Genomic DNA, 21336 nt, shown 5'->3' with positions numbered 1-21336 from the left:
TATGGTTCCCAGGACCCAGGTGAATGGGGTGAAACTTCCAGAAGTTGATTATGGCTAAAAGCTCAGTGTTTTGGTGGAATGAGATTCTGAATTAATTAAAAACAGAAGTGTTGATAAATGAGGAGCTGGTGGTCTCGAGATGATCTGAGGGCAGGCTGGCAGGTGGATTATCACCCATCTTTGCTGGGGGTTCTGCCACAAAAACATGCAATGCTTCCTGGAGCTTGGAGAGCTCATTAGATATTTCTCCACAGATTTATTCTCATGGACTCCATGAGAATAGAGAGAATGCATCAGAACAAAGATCTTCACACTTCTAGAATAAACCAGATAGACCATACTCTTATGTAACGGAGTTTGTGACATTGTTTGGCCAGCCATTTATGCATACCTGAGAGGTAAAACTCAGTCCCTCATGATTCCCCCTTCTGAACACTTTCAGAATTGACAGAATACACTGTTGTGCAAAACAGTATTTCTTCCACCTGCTTTAATCTTTATTCCTACCATGGTAGCTCAAGAATTGTAGGCTATGCTTATCAAATAATAAAAAAATAGTAAATTTACAGATGATCTACAAAATAAAGGTCACTGTGAACAGTGTAATAGGACAAATAACATGAAAAATATTTTATATAATGGTTGGGAAAATAAGGCACAGGTATATGGAAAGGTCCTGCACAATGAAGCGATTCTATGAAGGTTCACTGAGTGTATACCAGCTCTAGGCACTGTGATAGTTGTGGGCATGTCGTAGGAAGCTCCCTGTTCTCTCAGAGGCTACAGCCCAACAGGAAAGACCGATAACTCAGTGTTTAAAAAGGGAGGGCTGCCATGATGGGGGAGCTCTGAATACCAAGAAAACCAACAGTGGAGCCGATGTGTTATCCCATCTAGGGGGCTTCAGACTCTGGTCCTCAAGTCTCCTGCATCAGAATCACGTGGGGACTAGTGACAGATGTAGATTCCTGCCTCAGTGCCCTTTCTATATTTTTAAGGTAAGACAACAGAGATCCAGGGTGGTAAATGATTGCCCATGTAGATACCAGGAGACTGGAGGACATAGCTATTATCTCCCTCATATCTACCCTCCCTGTTCCTTTTTAAGAAAACCTCAATTTTATTCAGAACAGCAATGTTACCAGCTACAAAGCTATAGTTCCCAGCCTCCTCTGCAGTCTGGGGTGGTCATGTGACAGTTCCGGTCAATGAGAAATAAGCAAAAGCCACTGGGTGAGGCTTTTCAGAAAAAACTTTAGACGAGGCTGACTCCGATGGTGGGTATCTTTTGTCCCTTTGCTCTTCCAGTTTTTTCTATCTGAAATATCAGCGTGATGGCTGGAGCTCCAGCAGCATCTGGAGAACATGAAAGTGGAAGAGTAGAAATCTAGGAAGAGCTGGATTCCCCACATCCCAGGGGCACCCTCAAAGTAGCCCTGGGCTCCTTACCTCTGTTTCATCTTTCACATGGCAGAAAAATAAAACCCTGTCCTCAGTTTAACTACTGTCATTGGGATTTTCTGTTTCCAATCTTGACCCAGTCAGAGGCAGAGTCCAGATGGTCACCTGCAAACAACAGTATATCCTGATTCATAGGTTCATGGAGCTCTTGCTTTACTGCATGCCCAGGCCACGGAGCTTCCACAGGCTGGCTACTTACAGAGTCCCTGGAACAGCGCTTGAAAAGACAAATCCCTGGGCCATCCATAACCCCAGAGATTGTATTTGGTGATTCTTGGTTGAGATGTGGGAATCTATTGTTTTCAAAATTCCATCCAGTGCTCAACGTTACCATTTATCTGGGAAATGCAAAATTAGAAGTAGAGTACAATTCTACTGAACAGTCATAAGAATGGCTAAAGTGTGGAAGGCTGGCAATACCAAGTGTGGGCAAGGATGTGGGGCCACCGTTAACTCATACTGCCTGAGCGAGCGTCAATGGCTATTTGGAAAAACTTTGAAAACTGTTTGGGGGTATCTACTAGCACAGCACATATGTATATCCCGTGACTCAGCATTTGAGTGCCTGGTATGCACCCAACAGAAATGCATTCATACGTTCACCGAAAGAATGAATATGTAAGAATATTCACAGCAATATGACTCATAATAGCCCCCACCTGGAAACAACCCAAGTATTCATTTATGCAGTGGGGTAATTTAACAATGAGGATGAATGACCCATGGCCACACACGACAGTATGGAGGAATCTCTCGGACATACTATGAAGCAAAAGAAGCATATACTGGGACTTAGGTAATCGTCTGTTTCTTGATCTGGATGCTGGTTAACAGGGGTCTGTTAGCTTTGTAAGAAGTCACTGAGCTGTATCTAATATTTGTGCACTTTTCTCTGTGTCTCTTACGCTTCGATTAAGAGTTTACATGAAAAAAAAAATCCATCTTCTGGAAGGTCAGTTTTGGAAACTTTAGTCAATATATGGGCCATGTTACCACAGATGGTTCCATCAAGCCAAAAAAAATTACCTCTCTATGACCTACCCCTCAAACCCAGCTCAGCCTTCTCGAGCCACACAGAAAGCCCTGGGTCATGGAGAGAATGCAAAATATTTCTAGCTGCAGTCACCCCCCGCCCAAAGAAATCATTTGGAGTTTTTTCTACTGTTGGTCACACTGGGAAATGTGAACAATATTCCTGTGACTCAAGAAGCCGTTTTCAAGCATATTGGCAGAAAAGTACATTATTCAAGTAATGACTGGGCAGGACAGAGGAATAATGGCTTCTCTTTTTTCCCCTGGAGTCCTGGGGGGTAGTTGTTCCCCTTTCATGGGTCCTGATGGGCATACATTCACGTAGGATAATTTGTTTATTGCATGCAAACTGCTTTGGAAAAGCTTTCTTATTGGACCTCTGGGTGGCAAACAGCCCTCGACTGCTGTCGACACAACTGGGGGTCACCAAGTTCCCCCAGTTGTCTCATCTCACAATAAAGAGAGATGAGTTGCAGGAACTGTTCATGGAGGGGCTTTCCCAGCTCCTCCGCCTGGATGATCTCCTGGGGCTATTTTGTTCTGACCAGTGGTTTTAACTGCTGGCTACTGGAGCTGCTTTGCCGACAGGTGCAGAAAGCCAGAGGAGCCTTGGAGAGTCCCTCCCAGGCATGGCTCTCAGCCAGTGACTGGCCACCACCAGGACATGGCAGGCCAGCATCCTTGCCCTGAGGGAGAACATACTCTGAGGCATAATTTACACGCCAGAGCTCCCCATGGGATCAGGCTGAGGCCGAAACTTCTGAAATTGCATCCTTACTTGGATTCTTCCTCATCCTCAACCTGCTTTATCCTGGTTTCTCCCGAGAGCCCTTCTTAATAAATTGCTTGCACCAACTTCTGTCTCAGGGTGTGGACCCAACCTCAGGCAGTTGGTGTTCTCGGGAATATTAGGACTAGCTCCTAGGATGGGCTTGAACCACCACTGGCAAGGATCACTTTTTTCCTCTTTATGGCAACAGAGATTTAAAACCATTGCTCCAAAACAAAGTGTGCCCAGGTGGTGATGCCTTTTCTGTAAGGCTATCTGCAAGGGTGTTAAAGAATGGTGAATGATTGGTGCACAGGCCATGAACCTGTTTAGAGATCCAGCAGCCTTGTTCCATTATGTTGATGTATTTAGGTTGTCCTTTTGTGTGCACAGAGGACTGGGCAACTGACTCTTTGCTTGCCAAAATGCAAGGCGACTTTGAGTCAAGTTCTGTCCTCTTAGATGGAAAGGGTGACCAGAAACCCCTTCTCAGTTTTGGAGCACCCCCGCTCCCTGTTCTCTTCAAGGCTCAGTGGCAGCCAGCAGGCTCCCACTGTTTGTCTGCTCCCGCCTGGAGTGAGCAAAGCCAGCTCAGACACCGGGGCCTGACAGGCCTTGAGATAAACAGTTTCATCTTCAGGAAATGCACATACGAAGCAAGTTTTGGTTTCTGCGCTTCATAGGAACACTTCAATCAGTGTCTCCTGGAATCCTAAAATTTCCACCTGATTTTTGCTAGAAGAATCAGAGTTTGGCCTGATCCAATGAAAGGAGTCACTCCCAGTTGGGGGCCTTATCTGTAAAAGGAGGGCAATTACGCCTTTTCTGCTTAAAGACAGAGTGTTGGACTAGATAATCTTTCAAAGTCCTTTCCTATCCAGGAATCAACGCTTACCTTCTTTGCAAGTCAGAAAGCACGCTGTATATATGGAGAGAGATGAGGAGGGCTGCCTGGGGATTGATGCTAGAAGCTCCGGTTGCCTAGCAACGACTGACAAGATGGGTACTCAACGCCCCTTCCCCAGGACCTGAATCCAACCTCTCACAAGTTGCTGGTGCTGCATTCTTGAACAACTCCCCACAGCGTGGCATCTGCAATCACACCACACGGGTGATGCCTGAGAACCACATGTTCAGCTCTCAGAGTAGTGGGGTGGGTAGGAAACTCTGTTGGGGATCAAATCCAAGTGTGTCCAGCAACAGCAATATGCGGCCTCTCCGTGGGATGGTGAGAAAAGAGAAGATAATCTCCTCCTACCTGTAGCTCGGGAGGTTTCTTAGTAAAGCCCATTTCCTGGTCTACATTGTGTGATTCTGCCCACCTCGTCTCAGTGTTAAAAGTGAATTCGCCTATAAGCTAATGAATCTTCACTGCGGGCATCCTGATTACCACACGTTCTGAAATGCTTTGCTAGATACTAGTTTGGCAATAGTTTTCTTTCATTTAGCTGATGGTATTATGGAAGTAAAAACAGTCAAAGGATCCAGATGGTTTTCACAAAGAAATATCTACCTGCCCCTACTTGGTATCTGAGTAAGCAGCTGATATGCACTATGGAGTGTCGGGGTATTGTGCTTTCCTAAGGATGTTATTTGTGGAATGTGTGTGTATGTGTGTATCACTTAGGGCCCGTGGTTCATTCAGAAATGTCCATCACAGTCCATTGACCCTGACTCTTCAACACTCTCACACCCACTTTTGCCTCCATAGACACTTGGTATTGGGTAGAAAGACAAATGTTAGTCCACCCTTGGCCCCGAGACGGAAACATACTTAGCCTCTAAAGCCAGTGCAAACACTCCAGCTGCCTCGGGGGCAGCCGCGGATGTCCCAGAATGCCTCAGAGTGCAGTTGCCATACAAATCTGTGGTTGCCTGGAAGGGAAGATATTCAATCATGAGTGAATAAGTCACGCTAGTTTGAACCCCAAAACAATATGAGGCAGAGGGTTGTCTATTTCTTTTATTTAAGTTCTACCTTGTTCCGAAGATTAAGCTGAAGGTAAGGATAAGCTAGCATCCATCTATCTATCTATCTTGCCATACCTTTTATTCAAGCTTCCTAGTAGCCCATGCAAAAAGGGGCAACCCGTGCCAGTCTGAGTGTTCACAAGATAAAAAGAAGTCAGTTGTTCAGAGAGGCATATTTGCAGTTATTCCAGAGACTAGAGAGACATCTGTTTCCTGGGTCCTGACAGGAAAATCTATAGGTGAAAAGTTGACAAGTCAATACTACCTCCAAGTCAGTGCAACCATGAGTATCGTTGCCCTGGGATCAGTTGGGAAAACCCAAGCTCACAGTGTCATTTGTCCCCCTTCAGAAAGGAAAGGGTGGCATTTCCAAAGAGGGAGGAATAAACACGCTGGGCTAAAGTTTGCCTAGAAGGACAGGCCAGTAAAAAGAAGATGTTTCTCTAGATCCCATGAGGAGATTCTGGGACACATGGAGCCACGATAACGGATGTGTGAGAAATCACTTCCAGAATTCTTAAGTGGGGAGACTGATCCATCAGGTTTTAAAGGACTTACATGAAGAAGAAAAAAACTGATCATTTTCAATGAGCCAGGGTGAAAGCCAGGGGGTTCATTAAGATCATGTATACACCACAGGACTTCTCCTTCCTCTGTTTGTCTGGTAGGATCCTCAGAAAGGCCTATTAGCTTGAGGTACAAAGTGTCAGGGGAGTTTAAAAGGCATCTATTGGGGGAAAGTTACAATATTCAGAGTGAACTCAAGGCCCTTCCCGGGCCCAAGAAGAAAGAGAGTCATAGACAAGGTTGAGGACAAAGTGACACCATTGGGGTAGGAAGGGACACCTTCTGGCGGGGGAGGGGGGGGGGGGGAGGAGTGAAGCATCACAAGCAGAACAGGATTGGGGCCTCCCTCACTTCCTTTCTGCTCTGCTCTTCTCCCTTTCTGTCCATATAGCTCTCCTAGGATAGGAGAGGCTGAAGCCTTCTTCTGCTTGGGAGGAGTGGGCATACTTGCTGGTTCCCCAGGACCAAGGGGGAGCTCAGGAGGGCTCAAGGAAGGAGGCAGGTAAGGTCTGGTGTCCCTTCCATAAAGGGATCTCTTGGCTCCCAGGAGAGGTGAGGTGGGTGGCCAGTCAAAATGGAGCTCAGCAGAACTACTGAATCACCAACCAAATTCCGGGCTTGGGGGTCTGAGGAAAGGCTGATATGTGAGTGAAATACCCAGAGAGAGGAAGAGATCCAAAAAGGCTCATTATGCTCTACCGATTAGATTTTAAAGGGATTTGGAAAATTCACCATGTTACCTAGCTGCCCAGGAAGGAAGAACTGCTCAGAAAAGTGCAATAAGTAATCTAACTCTGGGATGCTTAATCTTTTTTTTTCCCTCAATTATGGACATATTTTAAAATAGAATGAAAACCATTGCTCTTGCCTTGAGAAAACAAGTGTGTGCCCAATTTTGGAGGGCTTATGGACTTACTATTTTTTAATGACTGTAATAAACGGATGGGCTCTTGGCTCAATGGTGTGATTGCCTCAGTTCTTTCTTTTCTTTTCCTTTTTTAAGAGAGGGGGACAGAGAGCGCGAGAGCGCTCGCGAGTGGGGAAGAAGGGCAGAGGCAGACAGAGAATCCTAAGCAGGTGCCACGCTCAAGGCAGAGTCCGCCCCTGGACTCTCTCCCACAACCCTGGGATCATGACCTGAGCCGAAATCAAGAGTCAAGGCTCCAGTGACTGAGCCCCCCAGGTGCCCCGATGCTCTAGTTCTTATATTAGTTCTCCGTATAAGTGGTGTGCTGCGGCAACTTTTGATCATCAGAGTTTGTCATTATTGTAAGGCAAAACAATAAACAAGAAAGACAACCTATGGAAAATATGCTGGAAAGGAAGCACAGTTCTTGCTTCCGACTTGCACACCGTATGGCTCTACCTTGATAACAAGCATTATCTGCCCTGAAAGACAACGATCTCTAGAGCCTCGACAGGTGCGCTGACTCTTTGAGGGTAGGAGGGGAGATCCCCTTCTTCCCATGAAGTCACACAGTGGTGACGCATGACGTCACTCTGTACCTGACGTCCATAGCGGCTGTGCACTTCACCGCCTCACCGAGGGCCCGGGGCTGCACTCACCACGCCGGCCTCAGGGTTCCTCTTCCTCCCGTTGCTGAAGGTGGAGGCCAAGGTGGAGGAGCAGCTCTCGTCGTACAGGGCGGTTCTGCCGTCGTTGATGGCCGAGTTGATGGAGATGGTCCACATGCTGGAGGCGTAGCCATCACAGTTACAGTCGTCGTAGCTGCCGCCGTCCCCGGAGGCCCACACGTAGATGCTGCCTTTGCCGCCTCGACCCTGGGGTGGGGGCACAGGGAGGGAGGCCACCAGATCCCACGCGCCCCGCGGGGGAGGAGGTGGTGCGGGCTGCCGGGGAGGAGAGGGCGGGGCCCCGGCCCGGGGAGGAGGGGCGGGGCCCCGGCCCGGGGAGGAGCTGGTCAGCCTGGGCGAGCCAGGTTTCCTCGGCAACTGTGAGCGGCTCTGTGTGCCTGGAAACCACTCTCCTGCCCACAGGGCGCTGTGAGAATGCTCCTTCTTGTGTCCGAAGGATCCAATACAAAAAGTTACCTGACTTTAGTGTTTGAGCTTGCGGGTAACACGGTAGAAAAGCTGGAAGAATCGCCTTAAAATTTACAAGAAAATTGCTTTTAAAAAGCTAGAAAGGTAGTACGTCCTCATGGTAAGAATCAAAGTATATGAAAAGAAAAAGGAAAGAAAAACCCTCCTACAGGTCATCATTATCACCCAATTCTTGTTCCTCCTTTCAGACTTTTTTTTTCAGCAAAAATGTAATGTACATTTATATTTATCCTTAGCTCTATAAGATGTAAAAGATATTTATATATCTCTGATTTTCTAGTTATATATTTTATATATACATTTACATATATACATAGATATTTTAAGTTTAAAATACACATTTTACTCCAACATATATAAATCTTGCATATCAAATATGTTGTGTGTGTGCGTGCATGTGTGCAAGCTTGTGTGTGTGTGTGTGTGTGTGTGTGTGTGTATTTACCTGGTTGGATCATACTAGAATTCTTTTAAACACAATATTATATGATATTTTACCTGTGTAAGGGAACACCAAATATAGGAAGAAAGTTTTATATGAACAAAAATAACTTTAAACACATAATAATATGCACAATGGTTATTACTATGTGCTAATTAGTTATAAACAGCAAGCTTAGCTATAAATCCCTACAGTTCATGTTGCTCTTCTGTTCAACCACATTCTTATTTGCCTGTCCTTTTCTTTTCCTGTTCTTTGTCTTCTAGGAGTATTCTCTCTCCCTCCACAACCCAGGAGTGCCCATCCCCTCTGGCTTCCTATGTTCTGACTCTGGGGGCAGTAGGGCTGGGGGTACTCTGTTTCCCTGCAAGCTAGGTGGGCTGGGCAGATCAGCCATGCAGTGTGGGAGGTAAGGGCAGGTGTACAGCCTCCGCCCCTACCCCCCACCCCCTTCCTTCATGGCTTGGCCCAGGGCAGCTCAGTAACCCTCCAGGACCAGAAGATATGGATGTTATGACAGAGAAAGTCTGTCCCTGCGTGGCCATCAGGGGTCTATGGTCCTGACTCAGGGGCTTAAGGGCAGAGATGCCAGAAGGCAGAGAGACAACCGGATTACCTCCAAGGTCTCTCTGCCTCCTGGCAACGAGAAAAGACATTTTGATTGCTTCTAACAGGACTTGGAGTTAATTAGCCTGTGATTGACTGAGTCGATACATCAACAAAGATTTATTCAGCCACCAGCTGAGAACGGTCACAGTGTCTTGGAAAATCTATACTGGAAAACTCCACCGAAGTCAGTAACTGCTCTCAGAAACCAGGACAGACGGGCAAGTGTATCATCCCTACAGCTGGTGCAGGGGATCACACGCTCAGACAGACTCAGATTTGGGTTCAATGTCAAGAAATGGCACCCAATGAAATTGAGACAGCTGTGGATCAGGGTAAACGGGTGAAGCCCACCAAACGTGGAACTTTCCTCTGATCCAGTCCACAGATGGGCTGCTGGTGAGACAAAGCAACCTTTGCTAAAAGGTAATCGGTGCTAGAAGCATTGTCACTGTGTTGTAGGGTTTTGGGAGACGATTGTGACTCTAATTTTTCAGGCTTCTCTGTATTCATGCCTCCTCTGCAATATGACTTTGCAGTCTTGCCCACCAAAAGGAGAGGTGTACTTCCCACCCCTTGAATTTGGCTGGCTTCCTGTCTTTGCTTTGTCCAACAGAAAGTGGTGGAAAGTCAGGCTGTGTCAGTTCCCAGCATAGGTCTCAAGAATCCCTCAATTCTCTTGCACCATGGAACAAACCTGAGTTGGTCTGCTGGTTGATGACAGATTTAGCCCAGATTACCATCCCAGCTGACAGCCCACAAGTGGCAGACATAGGAGGGAGGCTACTCCAGACCAGCCAGTCTGTAGTTCACCTTCTAGCTGACCACAGATGCATGAGTGAGTCCAGCTGGCATGAGCCGAGGCTGGCCCAGATCAGCAGAACAACCCAGCTGACCTGCAGACCCATGAGCAGGACTTAAATGGTGGTTGTTTTATTTTTAAAAAAAATTTTTTTTTCAACGTTTATTTATTTTGGGACAGAGAGAGACAGAGCATGAACGGGGGAGGGGCAGAGAGAGAGGGAGACACAGAATCGGAAACAGGCTCCAGGCTCCGAGCCGTCAGCCCAGAGCCCGACGCGGGGCTCGAACTCATGGACCGTGAGATCGTGACCTGGCTGAAGTCGGACGCTTAACCGACTGCGCCACCCAGGCGCCCCAAATGGTGGTTGTTTTAAACTACTGAGTTTGGGGGCAGTGTGTTATGTGGCCTGGCCCACTGATGCACAGAGCACAACTGTCAGCCTGTTTCTGAGGAGTAAGCAGCAAACATTAGTTTTGTATTGGACTGTAAGACTTGCCCACAAGACTTGCCACTGTGATTCCTAGCAATAGTAAGCCTTGTTTTTTTCTAAAATGTGGTGTGTGTGTGTGTGTGTGTGTGTGTGTGTGTGTTTATATGACATAATAATAGTTACATCTAATGATTGGGTATCAGGACCAAATAGTCCCCAAGTAGTCTGGGGACAGATACATGGGAAAAGGGCACCTATAAGAGAGCTGAGACCTGGTTATGGAATGGGTCTGTTGCTGGCACACCTTACTTTCCTGTTAATTGATGCCCCAAGATCTAGTTCTGCCCCCAGCTGCTCCTGAACGGGAGCTGGGCAGAAACAGACCGAACAACTGTGACCCATATTCCAACAATAAGCTGTTGGGGAATACAATGAAAGAAACTAAGATGATAATGAGAAGAAGCACTACTATGGCACTTACTGTATGCCAGGGACTGCCCTAAGGACTTTACATATTAACCTATTGAATTTGATGTGAAGCACCATTTATACTAACCACAGGAAGGGTAAAATACTTAGAAAGAAACCCAAGAAACTAAGAAAAAAAAAAAAAGAGCTAAGTACTAAATAAGACTTTGAAGGCTTTGAACACTATGGAGGGACACATGAAGATTTGACCCAATAGAAAGACACATCAACACATGATGATCTTGGACAGAAAGAAAGCATTGCAGAGATGTCGATTTTCCCCAAGTTAACTTATAAATTTAACATCCCAATCAATACACTGTATCAGTCAAGGTTCAGTCAGGCAAATAATGCTGTACGTAGTTCAACAGAAGGAATTTTATCCAGAGACTCCATGGTAAAGGAGAACCAAAGACCAGATGGGGTTGGGAGGCTCACCTAGAGACTTGGATGAGATGGGTCAGCAGTCTGCACTGCAGGAGGGAGCTGGACCTGGAGGGTGGGCTCTCTGCTGGGGCTCTCCTACCCTTCGTCAGTAGCACATGCTCATATAGTAGACCTGCCGTCAGACTCGCCCCAACCCTTTACATTGGAATTCCCTTCTCCACCTCCACTTCCCCTCCTATAGGACTTTTTCTTTTCTTTTAAGAAGGCAAGTGCATTTATAAATTTTTTTTAATGTTTTTTGTTTATTCTTGAGAGAGACAGAGCATGAGTAAGGGAGGGGCAGAGTGAGAGTGGGACACAGAATCCGAAGCAAGCTCCAGGCTCTGAGCTGTCAGCACAGAGCCCGACGCAGGGCTCGAACTCACGAGCTGTGAGATCATGACCTGAGCCGAAGTCGGACGCTCAACCGACTGAGCCACCCAGGCGCCCCATAGTGTTTATTTATTTTTGACAGAGAGAGAGAGAGAGACAGAGCATGAGTGGGGGAGGGGCTGAGAGAGAGGGAGACATAGAATCCAAAGCAGGCTCCAGCCCGACGCGGGGCTTGAACTCACAGACTGCGAGATCATGACCTGAGCCGAAGTCAGACACTCAACCGACTAGCCACCCAGGCGCCCCTGTACACATCATCATCAAATAATGAAAATTTTACTTCCTCCTTTCCAATTTGCATGCTTTTTGTTTTTTTTTGTCTTACCTAACTGCTGTAGCTAGGACTTTCAGTACTATATTGGGTAGGAGTGAGCAGAGTAGGCAACCTGGTCTTGTTCCTGATCTCAGAGGAAATCCTTTCAAATTTTCTCCATTGAGTATAATGTTAGCTGTGGGTTTATTGTATCTGGCCTTTATTATGTTGAGCTATGGTTTTTCCACATCTAATCTATCAAGGATTTATATCATGAAAGGATGCTGTATTTCGTTAAATGCTTTTTCAGTATCTATTGAGATGATCATGTGGCTTTTATCTTTCATTTTATTGATATGATTGAGTTACATTTATTGATTTGCATATGTCAAACCATCCTTGTATCCCAAGGATAAATCCCATTTGGTCGTGGTGTATAATCCTTTCAACATAGTCTTGAATTCAATTTGCTAGTATTTTGTTGTGAATTTTTGCATCTATATCCATCAGGGATATTGGTCTATAGTTTTCTTTCCTTGTGGTATCCTTATCTGGTTTTGCTACCAAAGTAGTGCTGGCTTCATAGAATGAATTTGGAGGTGTTCCCTCTTCTCAATATTCTGGAAGACTTTAAGGAGGGCTGATGCTAATTCTTCCTTAGATGTTTGGTAGAATTCACCAGCAAAGCCATCTGGACCTAGAGATTTCTGATTTCTGTGTTATTTTTTAATTGACTCAATCCCTTGATTTGTTATTGATCTGTTCAGATTTTCTATTCCTTCCTGATTCAGTCTGGGTATATTGTTGCTAAAATGTATCCATTGTTCCAGGTCATGTAATTTGTTAGTATATAATTATTCATAGTGGTTTCTTAAAATTCTCTATTTCTGTAGTATCGGTTGCCATGTCTTGTTTTCCTTCTAATTTTGAGTCTTTTTTTTTTTTTTTTTAGTCTAGCCAAAGAATTAGTCTTGCTGTCAAACGTGTTTATCTTTTCAAGGAACAGGTTTTTAGTTTTGCTGATCCTTTCTACTGTTCTTCTGGTCTTTATTTCGTTTATTTTTGCTCTGATTTTTATTATTTCTTTCTTCGGCAATCTTTGGACTTGACTAGTTCCTCTTTTTCTAGTTCCTTGAGGTGTAAAATTAGGTTGTTTGGGATTTTTCTTATTTCTTAATATGTGTGTTTATTGCTATAAACCTTCCTCTTAGAACTGCTTTTGCTGCATCCTACAAAATTGGGTATATTGTATTTTCATTTTAATATGTTTCAAGATAATTTGTTTCTATTTTTAATTTTTTGAAAATGTTTATTTATTATTTTATTGTTTTTGACAGAGACAGAATGCGAGTGGGTTAGGGGCAGAGAGAGAGGGAGACACAGAATCGGAAGCAGGCTCCAGGCTCCGAGCTGTCGGCACAGAGCCCGACAGGGGGCTCGAACTCACGAGCTGTGAGATCACGACCTGAGCCAAAGTCGGACGCTCAACCAACTGAGCCACCCAGGCGCCCCAATTTGTTTCCATTTTGATTTCTTCTTTGACCCATTGGTTGTTTAGAAGTGTGCTGTTTAGTTTCCGCATATTTGAAGATCTACTCACTTTCCTCTTGTTGAAACTTCTAATTTCCTGTCATTTGTGGTCAGAGAAGATAGCTGAAATTGATTTTAATCTTTTTCAATTTGCTAAGATTGGTTTTGTGGCCTGTCATATGATCTATCTTGGAGAATGTTCACAGGCACTTGAGAAGAATGTATGCTGTTGGTGGATGGAACATTCTGTATGTGTCTGATAGGTCCATTTATTTTAATGTGTTTCAATTCCATTGTTTCCTTGTTGATTTTCTGTCTGCACAATCTCTCCTTTGCCGACGGTGGGATAGTGAAGTCCCCTCCTGTTATTGTATTGTATATTTCTCCCTTAAGATTTGTTAGTATTTGCTTAATATATTTCAGTGCTCAGATGTTGGGAGTGTGTATGTTTATAGTTGTTATGTCTTCTTGACGTACAGAGGCTCCCCAATTTATGATGGTTTGACTTAGAATTTTTTTACTTTATGATGGTACAAAAATCATACTCATTCAGTAGACACGATGCGCTGAATTTTGAGTTTTTAATCTCTTCCTGATCTAGTGATATGCTGTACTCTGTCATGATGGTGGGAGGCAGCAGGAAGCTTCAGTCTACTCACCCACGTGATCATGAGGGCAAGCAATTGGTATATATGCAACCATTCTGTACCCACATAATCATTTTGTTCTTCACTTTCAGTACAGCGTTCAATAAATTACCTGAGGTATTCAACTCTGTATTATAAAATAGCTTTGTATTAGATGGTCTTGCCCAGCTGTAGGCTAAACTAAGTGTTGCTAGCACATTTAAGGTAGGCTAAGCTATCATGTTTGGTAGGTTAGGTGCATGAAATGCATTTTCAACTTATATTTTCAACTTTTGATCAGTTTATCAGGATGTAACTCTAGTGGAAGAAGATTGATGTTGACCCTTTTATCATTATATAATGACCTGCTTGGTCTCTTGTTGCCGATTTTGGGCTTGAAGTCCATTTTGTCTGACGTGAGTATGGCTACACCCGCTTTCTTTTGGCTACCATTTCTTGGAGTATCATCCTCTGTCCCTTCACTTGAGTCTATGTGTTTGGAGCTGGGAAGAGTCTCCTGAAGGCAGCATGCAGTCGGGTCTTTGTTTCAATTCATTCAGACACTCTGTTCCTTTTGATTGGTAAGTTCAATCCATTTACATTTAAGGTGATTATTGATATATGAGGACTTACTATTGCCATTTTATCTTTTGTGTTCTGATTGTTTTGTATCTCCATTGTCTTGTCTTTTTCTCTTTCTTTCTTTCTTTTGTTTGATTTTTAGGTTGGTGGTTTTTTATGACATTTTGCTCAGTCCTTCCCTGCTTTTTATTGTATTTTATTTTTTTAAACTTTTTTTCAAAAGTTTATTTATTTTTGAGAGAGAGAGAGAGGGAGGGAGGGAGGGAGGGGGAGAGAGAGAGGAAAACACAGAATCTGAAGCTGGCACCAGGCTCTGAGCTGTCAGCACAGAGCCTGACGTGGGGCTCGAACTCACAAACTGGGAGATCATGACCTGAGCCGAAGTCGGAAGCTTACCTGACTGAGCCACCCATGTGCGCCCTCCCCCCCTTTTTAGATGTTTTGGTTTTGCTCTAGATTTTTGTTTTGTGGTTCCCGTGAGATTTGTATAAAATGTCTTATAAATAAAATAATCCTTTTTCTGTTGATAGCAACTTATCTTCATTTGCCTCTACAAGTTCCAGCATTTTCCTCCTCCCTTTTTATACTTTTGTTATCACAAATTTCTCTTTTTATGCTGGGAGTTCGTTTCCAAATTGTAGTAGCTATATTTATTTTTAATGCCTTTTTCTTTAAAGCTTTGTGTTACATTTAACATCCTATTGTAAGAGAGGGTTATAATTTTATGATTTTTATCTATCACCTTTGAAAAATCTGGGGTATTTTTGTCTTTTCATTTTAGGCAGAAGAGCTCCCTTCAACATTTTTTGTAAGGCAGGTCTGGTGGTGGTGAACTGCATCAGCTTTTGTTTGTTTTTCTCCTTCATATCTGAAGGGTCACTTTGCTGAATAAAGTATTCTTGGCTGGAAATCTGAATTAGGACATTCACTCTCTCCTGGCCTGTAGTTTCTGTTGAAGAAATCTACTGATAATCGAATGGGATTTTCTTTGTAGGTTATGTTCTCTTCTCCCCCCCAGCTGCCTTTAAGAATCCTTCTTTATGGTCAATTTTTGACAGCTTCATTATAATATGTCTTAAAGAGGATCTTTGAGCATTGAAATACTAAGGTGACTAATTAGCTTTGTGGACTTGTATGTCTAGTTCTCTCCTTAGGTTTGGGAAGTTCTCAGCTATTACTTCTTTAAATAACCCTTCTGTCCCCTTCTCCTTCTGGTATATCCATAATTCTTTTGTTGGTCCCCCTGAGGGAGTCTGATAGCTCTCGTACGGTTTCTTCACTTCTTAAAAATCTTAGTTCTCTCTCTGCTATTACCTGAATTATTTCTAGATTCCTATCTTCTGGCTCGCCTGTTCTTTCTTCCCTCCCATTTGCTCTGTTTCCAATACTTTGTAATGTGTTCTTCATTTCCTCTGTTGAGTTCTTTAGTTTCAGAATTTGAGTCTGTTTGGCAAAGCACTCCTTCTGTTCATTTATTTCATTACTCAGTTCATTAAATTGACTTTCTGAGTGTTCTTCTAGCTTGCTGACTTTCTTCATAACCAGCTATTTTGAATTCTCTATCAGTTAGATCCTAATTTTCTGTGACTTGGAGATTGGTTGCTGGAGAACTGTCTGCCATTTGCTTTTGGTGATACCATGTTACTGTGATTTTTCATGGTGTTTGATGAGATGAGCCTCTGCTGACACATTTGAAGTAATGGATGCCTTTCTATTTTGGTAGAGTTCTATTGACTTTGATTTTAACAGTTCAACCGGTTGGGAATTAAAGACCTTTCTTTTATTTTCCAGCAGGTGGCGATATAGTGTAATTTTTTCCCCTCTTACCTAAACTGCTTTACGGCTGTATTTGGGAGCACACACTTTCCACCCACCACCTGCTCTTCTGGCGGGGTCACTGAGGCTGTCATAGTTACCCGTGCACTAGCGTCTCACCAGTGCTGAGGTTTCCAGGGTTGCTGGCGCGCGGCTGGGTCTGCTAGGGTCATGGGTACTGCTGCTGCCCAGGGTTGTTGGGGATACCACGGTCTCGGAGGCCTCTGCCACTGCCAGGGTCACTGGGTTTACAGGCACCACTGCTGCTGTTCCCCTGGTTTTCCTGCCTCCATGAGGTCCAGTCTACCCACCTTCAGTGTACAGATGTATGGTTCTCTGTGGAGTCCTGATGTGCTGTTGAGGAACCCCTGATGGGTGATGGGTGCCCTACTCATTGCAAATTAAAGGGAGAAACAAAAGATTTCTCATGCTGCCATGTGCTGATGTCACTCCCCCCAAATTTCTTAGCAGTTCATGCAGATTTTGTTATTTTGCTCATAATATAAAAATGTCACAAATCGCTTACCATCTGCTAAGGTCAAGTTCTAGCCAGAGACTGGTGCTATGGCTCTGTGTGCCCCCACCCAGGACATCACCTGTCCCAGGAGGTGGAAATCCACTTTGTCGGTCCCTCCTGCTCACCAGTCAGTAGCGACCTGGACGAATGACCAGACCAGGCCCTGGCCCACTGGTATTACCTGCTTGCAGATACTAGGGAGGCAAGCCTGTTACAGGTTGCCTCTTCCTAAACACTCAGTTAGACTAGTTTTTATTTTCCAGTCACTTTGACATCTTAATACAACATTGACGTACTTAAAAAAAAGTTATCACATTTTTTATTGCAAAATCATACTCATTGTAGAATAACTGAAATTTAGACTCTGAACAGGAAAATAAAAATCCTTTCTAATTTTCCACCAATAGAAAAAATCCCTGGTGATATTTTGTGGATTCCTGCCAAGTTGATATATAAATGCTAAGTATAAGAACAGGTTTAGGGATAAAATTAGGATCATAAAAGAGATCCACTTTTGTGGCCAGAATGCTTCAAATGTATATTCACTATTATATCAGTAACATTTCCTAATGTAATTAAATATTCCTCTACACTGTAATTTTTATTAGTCTTATTAAATAGCCATTCCATAATTTATTTAGTCCTTTATCTAGATATACCTGGAAGGCTGTTTCTAAGTTTTAAAGTTCTGCGATGGACATCATTTTATATGTCTTTGTATTTCTGTTTATTTCCTCAGGCAGAATTTCTAAAAGGGGGAATTTAGGGTAAAAAGGAATGAATGTTGGAAGATTCTTGATCCATATTGCCATATGATTGCTATTTATAATGCGTATGAACAATTTATTTGTTTCACCAGCAGTGTGTAAGAATTCCACAATCAGCCCCCATGGTTCAAGATTGAGAATCCTACATTTAAAAAATCTAGTTTTGCCAATTCGGTGGGCAAAAATGGTACCTTGTTGTTTTGAGTTATAAATTTTTCCATGACCATTGAGTTTATCTTCTTGCATTCTCACTGCTCATTTGTATTGCTGCTTTATGAATAAGGTTAGCAAAGCACCAAGCCATAAAGATAATATCCTTTGCCTATTTTTTCTTTCATATTCTTTTTGATTTGTTAGAGCTTTTCCTATATTAAAGACCTTAGCCAAATTTCTGTCATTTATGTTACATATATATTTGCCCAATCTTTTCTTTTATATGTTGCATTTTGACTTACAGAAAATTTCCCCCTATATTGCATAAACCTATTAATTTTTGCAAATACTTGTTTTAACTACCGCCTAGAACAATGTATCGATTTGCAAACACTGCCTTTCTGTACTCACAGTTCACTGAACAATTTTACTCAAACTATTCACAAACATCTTTGACATTGTGTTTGTCCTCACTGGATCACTGTTGAGTTGCCTTTCGAGTCACCTAGAAGTTGTTCTGGGCGCATTGTGGTAGTCATTGGTGCTATCTGATAAATGTTTCTAGCTGTCCACAGTTTGGGTCCGTGACGACATCCCTTTGTGGTTGGGTGGGGTCCTGTAAGCCATTTTAATTAATGAGTTTTGAGTGGCAGTGACTGATACATAGTGTCATTTCTAGGCTGAACCATTGACTGGTCAGGGCCAAATGCCGTGGGACACCCTCTTTCCCTTGGCACAGTGACTAGCAATGTTTCAGATGCAAGCTCTGTTCTCTGAGAGACTGTAATAAGCAGTGCTCACTATTGACCATGGTGATGTGTAGCTGAATGAGAAATAAACCTTTGTGGTCTGAAGCTTCTGAGCTTTTGGAGCTATTTGTTACCACAGCATAATGTAGCCTCTCCTTACTGACAGTTCATCATGTCCCCTTAATTTGGGTTATATCAGATGCACCATTAAAAAAAAAAATCTCTGTGTAATGCAGTCCCTGGAATTTTTATCCCAAGCCACAAGTGGCCATCTGTATAATATTAGAGCAGCTGCTGTTTTCATTTTTCCTAAATTGTGTATTCTTACTTTTGACAACTTATCCACCTACTGAATTGCTTTTTATTTGGGGGGATGAATAAAAACCTTTTAATCTGAAAAATATTAAGCACAACAAAAGTAGAGTGAATAGTATAATGAATCCCCACGGATCCATTGCTGAGCTTTAACAATGACCAGGCTTGCAGAAATTTTGAATGGTTTTATGTAGTAATATTTCTTACTTAGTTTTGGTAAATATTTTCCTTTTGCTTTTATGCTTAGAAAGTCTCTCTGTGCCACAATATCAGTGATTGGATTATATTTCCATGCAGCTGTTTTGTGTGTTCATTATTTGTCACTTCTAGTCTTTTCTGTACTCCGTGTTGAAGGTGGTGGTGAATTCACAAAGGGCTTTAAATGGGGACGGTGGATCCTCCTGTAAGGAGCTACGCTTACGCTTACTTTCAGAAGGCTGCTGGCTTCACCTGTAGGAGAAAGGGACTGGTCTCAGTTTGTGTTCCTTCATAAAAAGACCCTGAGACCAGGGCCAGGGAGCAGGTAGTTAATCTGGGGGGAGGTGGTTTCAAGAAGCCTAAGTTAGTGGCAGGGGGACAGGAAACAGGGAAGGGAGAAACATCCAACGGAGTGTGAGCTGATGAGCAGGTTCTCCCTGTGGGAGCTGGGGTCAACCTCTCTGGAGAGCCCCTGTGACCCTGCCACCAGGACAGTGCAGCTGGGTGGTGGCCCCTGGGGTGTTAAGTCCTCCCAGTCTGGGCTGTGTGCACACTGGGGAGCACACTCCACTGGAGCCTGGCAGGTCCTCACCCAGAGGAGCAGAGAGGCCGGCTGGCTGGTGAGCAGGAAGCCACGGCTGGCTGGAGCTGTGTGCCACAGCCAAGTCACTAGGATCACGGCGTCTGCCCCATGTCCCCATTGGGTTCCACGGGAGTTCGAGAGTGTGCTGGTGGTGTCATGATCCCTGGAAAGGCCAACAATGGATGGTATGGTTGCCCTTGGCTTCTGATTAAATCCTTCCCTCAAGGCCATGTTTAATGGCGCCTATTGTTGCCTCTAATTATGACCTATTTTGCCATGTGTCCATGGCAAAGGAAGGAAGGAAGGAAGGAAGACCCTTATGCAATCCTGTCTCATTTCTAGCAGGATCCAAACACACCATGATTAACCTTTCTGATGTCAAGGGGGTTGGTGAAGGGTTTACATTCATGTCAATCCCTTAAGCTGGTTGGTGTTTTCACTGGGTTCAAATAAGTCACCGCCGCCAATAAGGCCACAGGGTGAGTGACCAAGGGTCTTGGTTCTCCTGGGACTGGGAGCTCCTTGGAAGTGGGACTTTCAGTGTTAAAAATGGGAAACCAAGATGGTTGACCATCCCGCCTATGGCTGGCCAGCACTTAATAAGTTTCACCTAAAACCTGCCAGCCTTTTCTTCCATTTCTCTTGATCACAAATAACGGGGACTGTAAGTGCAACAATCATTTCAGAGAATGGATTGCAGACTCCACATTTTGGCAGCTCCTGCTCAACTGTGAAGCTTTGCTTGGTTTCAAAGCATAAATCAGGGCTCATGGAGTGTTCCTGAGAGCTCCTTGGCAGGAGGCATCCATTGCCTGCCAGAGGCCCCAACATTTGCTGCCACTGTGTCAGCCCCACTGCTCTGATTAAGTTTCAGAAGACTGCACCAGGGCTCTGCCTCGCCAACACCCAATTCATCAGCATCTCCCTAGGCAGCCTTCTGCCCCCCTTGCCTGGATGGTTCCTTTCGAGCCACACTCTTGCAAGTGATCTCTCTTTACTGCATTCCAGCCCGAAGATCTGGGATCTGTGCTTGGGTCCTTCGAAATCCCACAGGGATTGATTCCTAAACAATCAGTGCTCTGTCTCATCTGTCAGATGGCTTTCTGTAGCCTCGTCTTTAAATATTCCTGTAGCCTTGTCTATTTCTGTAGCCTTGTCTCTAAATATTCCCTCTGGTAGCAATCCTGAACTGTGATTACTAAGAGGTTGGGGTGTAGCCGTCAGAGCCAGCCACAGACTTACCAGGGTTACCCTGGGTGGCTGTGCTTCCTCAAGATGCGGAAAGAAGTTCATGAATCAACTGTCACTTTTCAGGCCCTCTGTGTTGTCGGAATTGCCTTCTGGTTGTCAGGACAGCGTCAGACTCCGTGGTCCCCAACGTCTGGGCTCTGTTACTCCACCAGTCTCTGCAAAGGCTGCGTCTTTCTGACCAGCAAACACATCACCTTACTGGTCCTTTATTACCCAGACAGCGATGACTCCAAGCCTAAGATTAGGTTTTGTCAACCTGCACCCTCGAGATGGCAGCAGATGGCAGTGGGTGTCGGCCCACGTCCCTTAGACCTTCCGTGCACTGCGATTTCCGAATGCCAGCACCACATCGGCATCTCTTTGTGGAAGGGCTTTCTCCCAAGAGGCTGACAGCTGGTGGGCACACCTGCCCCAGGGGGGCCGCAAGTACTGTGGCATTTATGTGGATCAGGATTTTCACCTCTGATAGATTCAGGGTCCACGTGGTTTTCCAGCTTCCTGGTGGGACTGAACTCAGGGTGTTCACAGTGGTGGCTGGCTGGTGGTAACACACACTTTCCCGG

General features: G+C 44.3%; 1 protein-coding gene across 1 annotated transcript in view; it reads right to left on the bottom strand.

The window, feature by feature from the left end:
- PCSK2 (proprotein convertase subtilisin/kexin type 2) overlaps positions 1-21336 on the bottom strand; it is a 270832-nt gene that overhangs the window by 13404 nt on the left and 236092 nt on the right. Inside the window, exons 9-10 of the mRNA XM_030310130.1 lie at positions 7367-7582; positions 5037-5137 (exon numbers count right to left, since the gene is read on the bottom strand). Of these exons, the coding sequence (XP_030165990.1) occupies positions 5037-5137; positions 7367-7582 (317 nt within the window). The remainder of the gene's footprint in view (positions 1-5036; positions 5138-7366; positions 7583-21336) is intronic.

Source organism: Lynx canadensis, chromosome A3, assembly GCF_007474595.2.
Source record: "Lynx canadensis isolate LIC74 chromosome A3, mLynCan4.pri.v2, whole genome shotgun sequence".
NCBI lineage: Eukaryota > Metazoa > Chordata > Mammalia > Carnivora > Felidae > Lynx > Lynx canadensis.
Note: the sequence above shows the minus strand (reverse complement) of the source record. Positions and strands in the feature narration are given on the sequence as shown.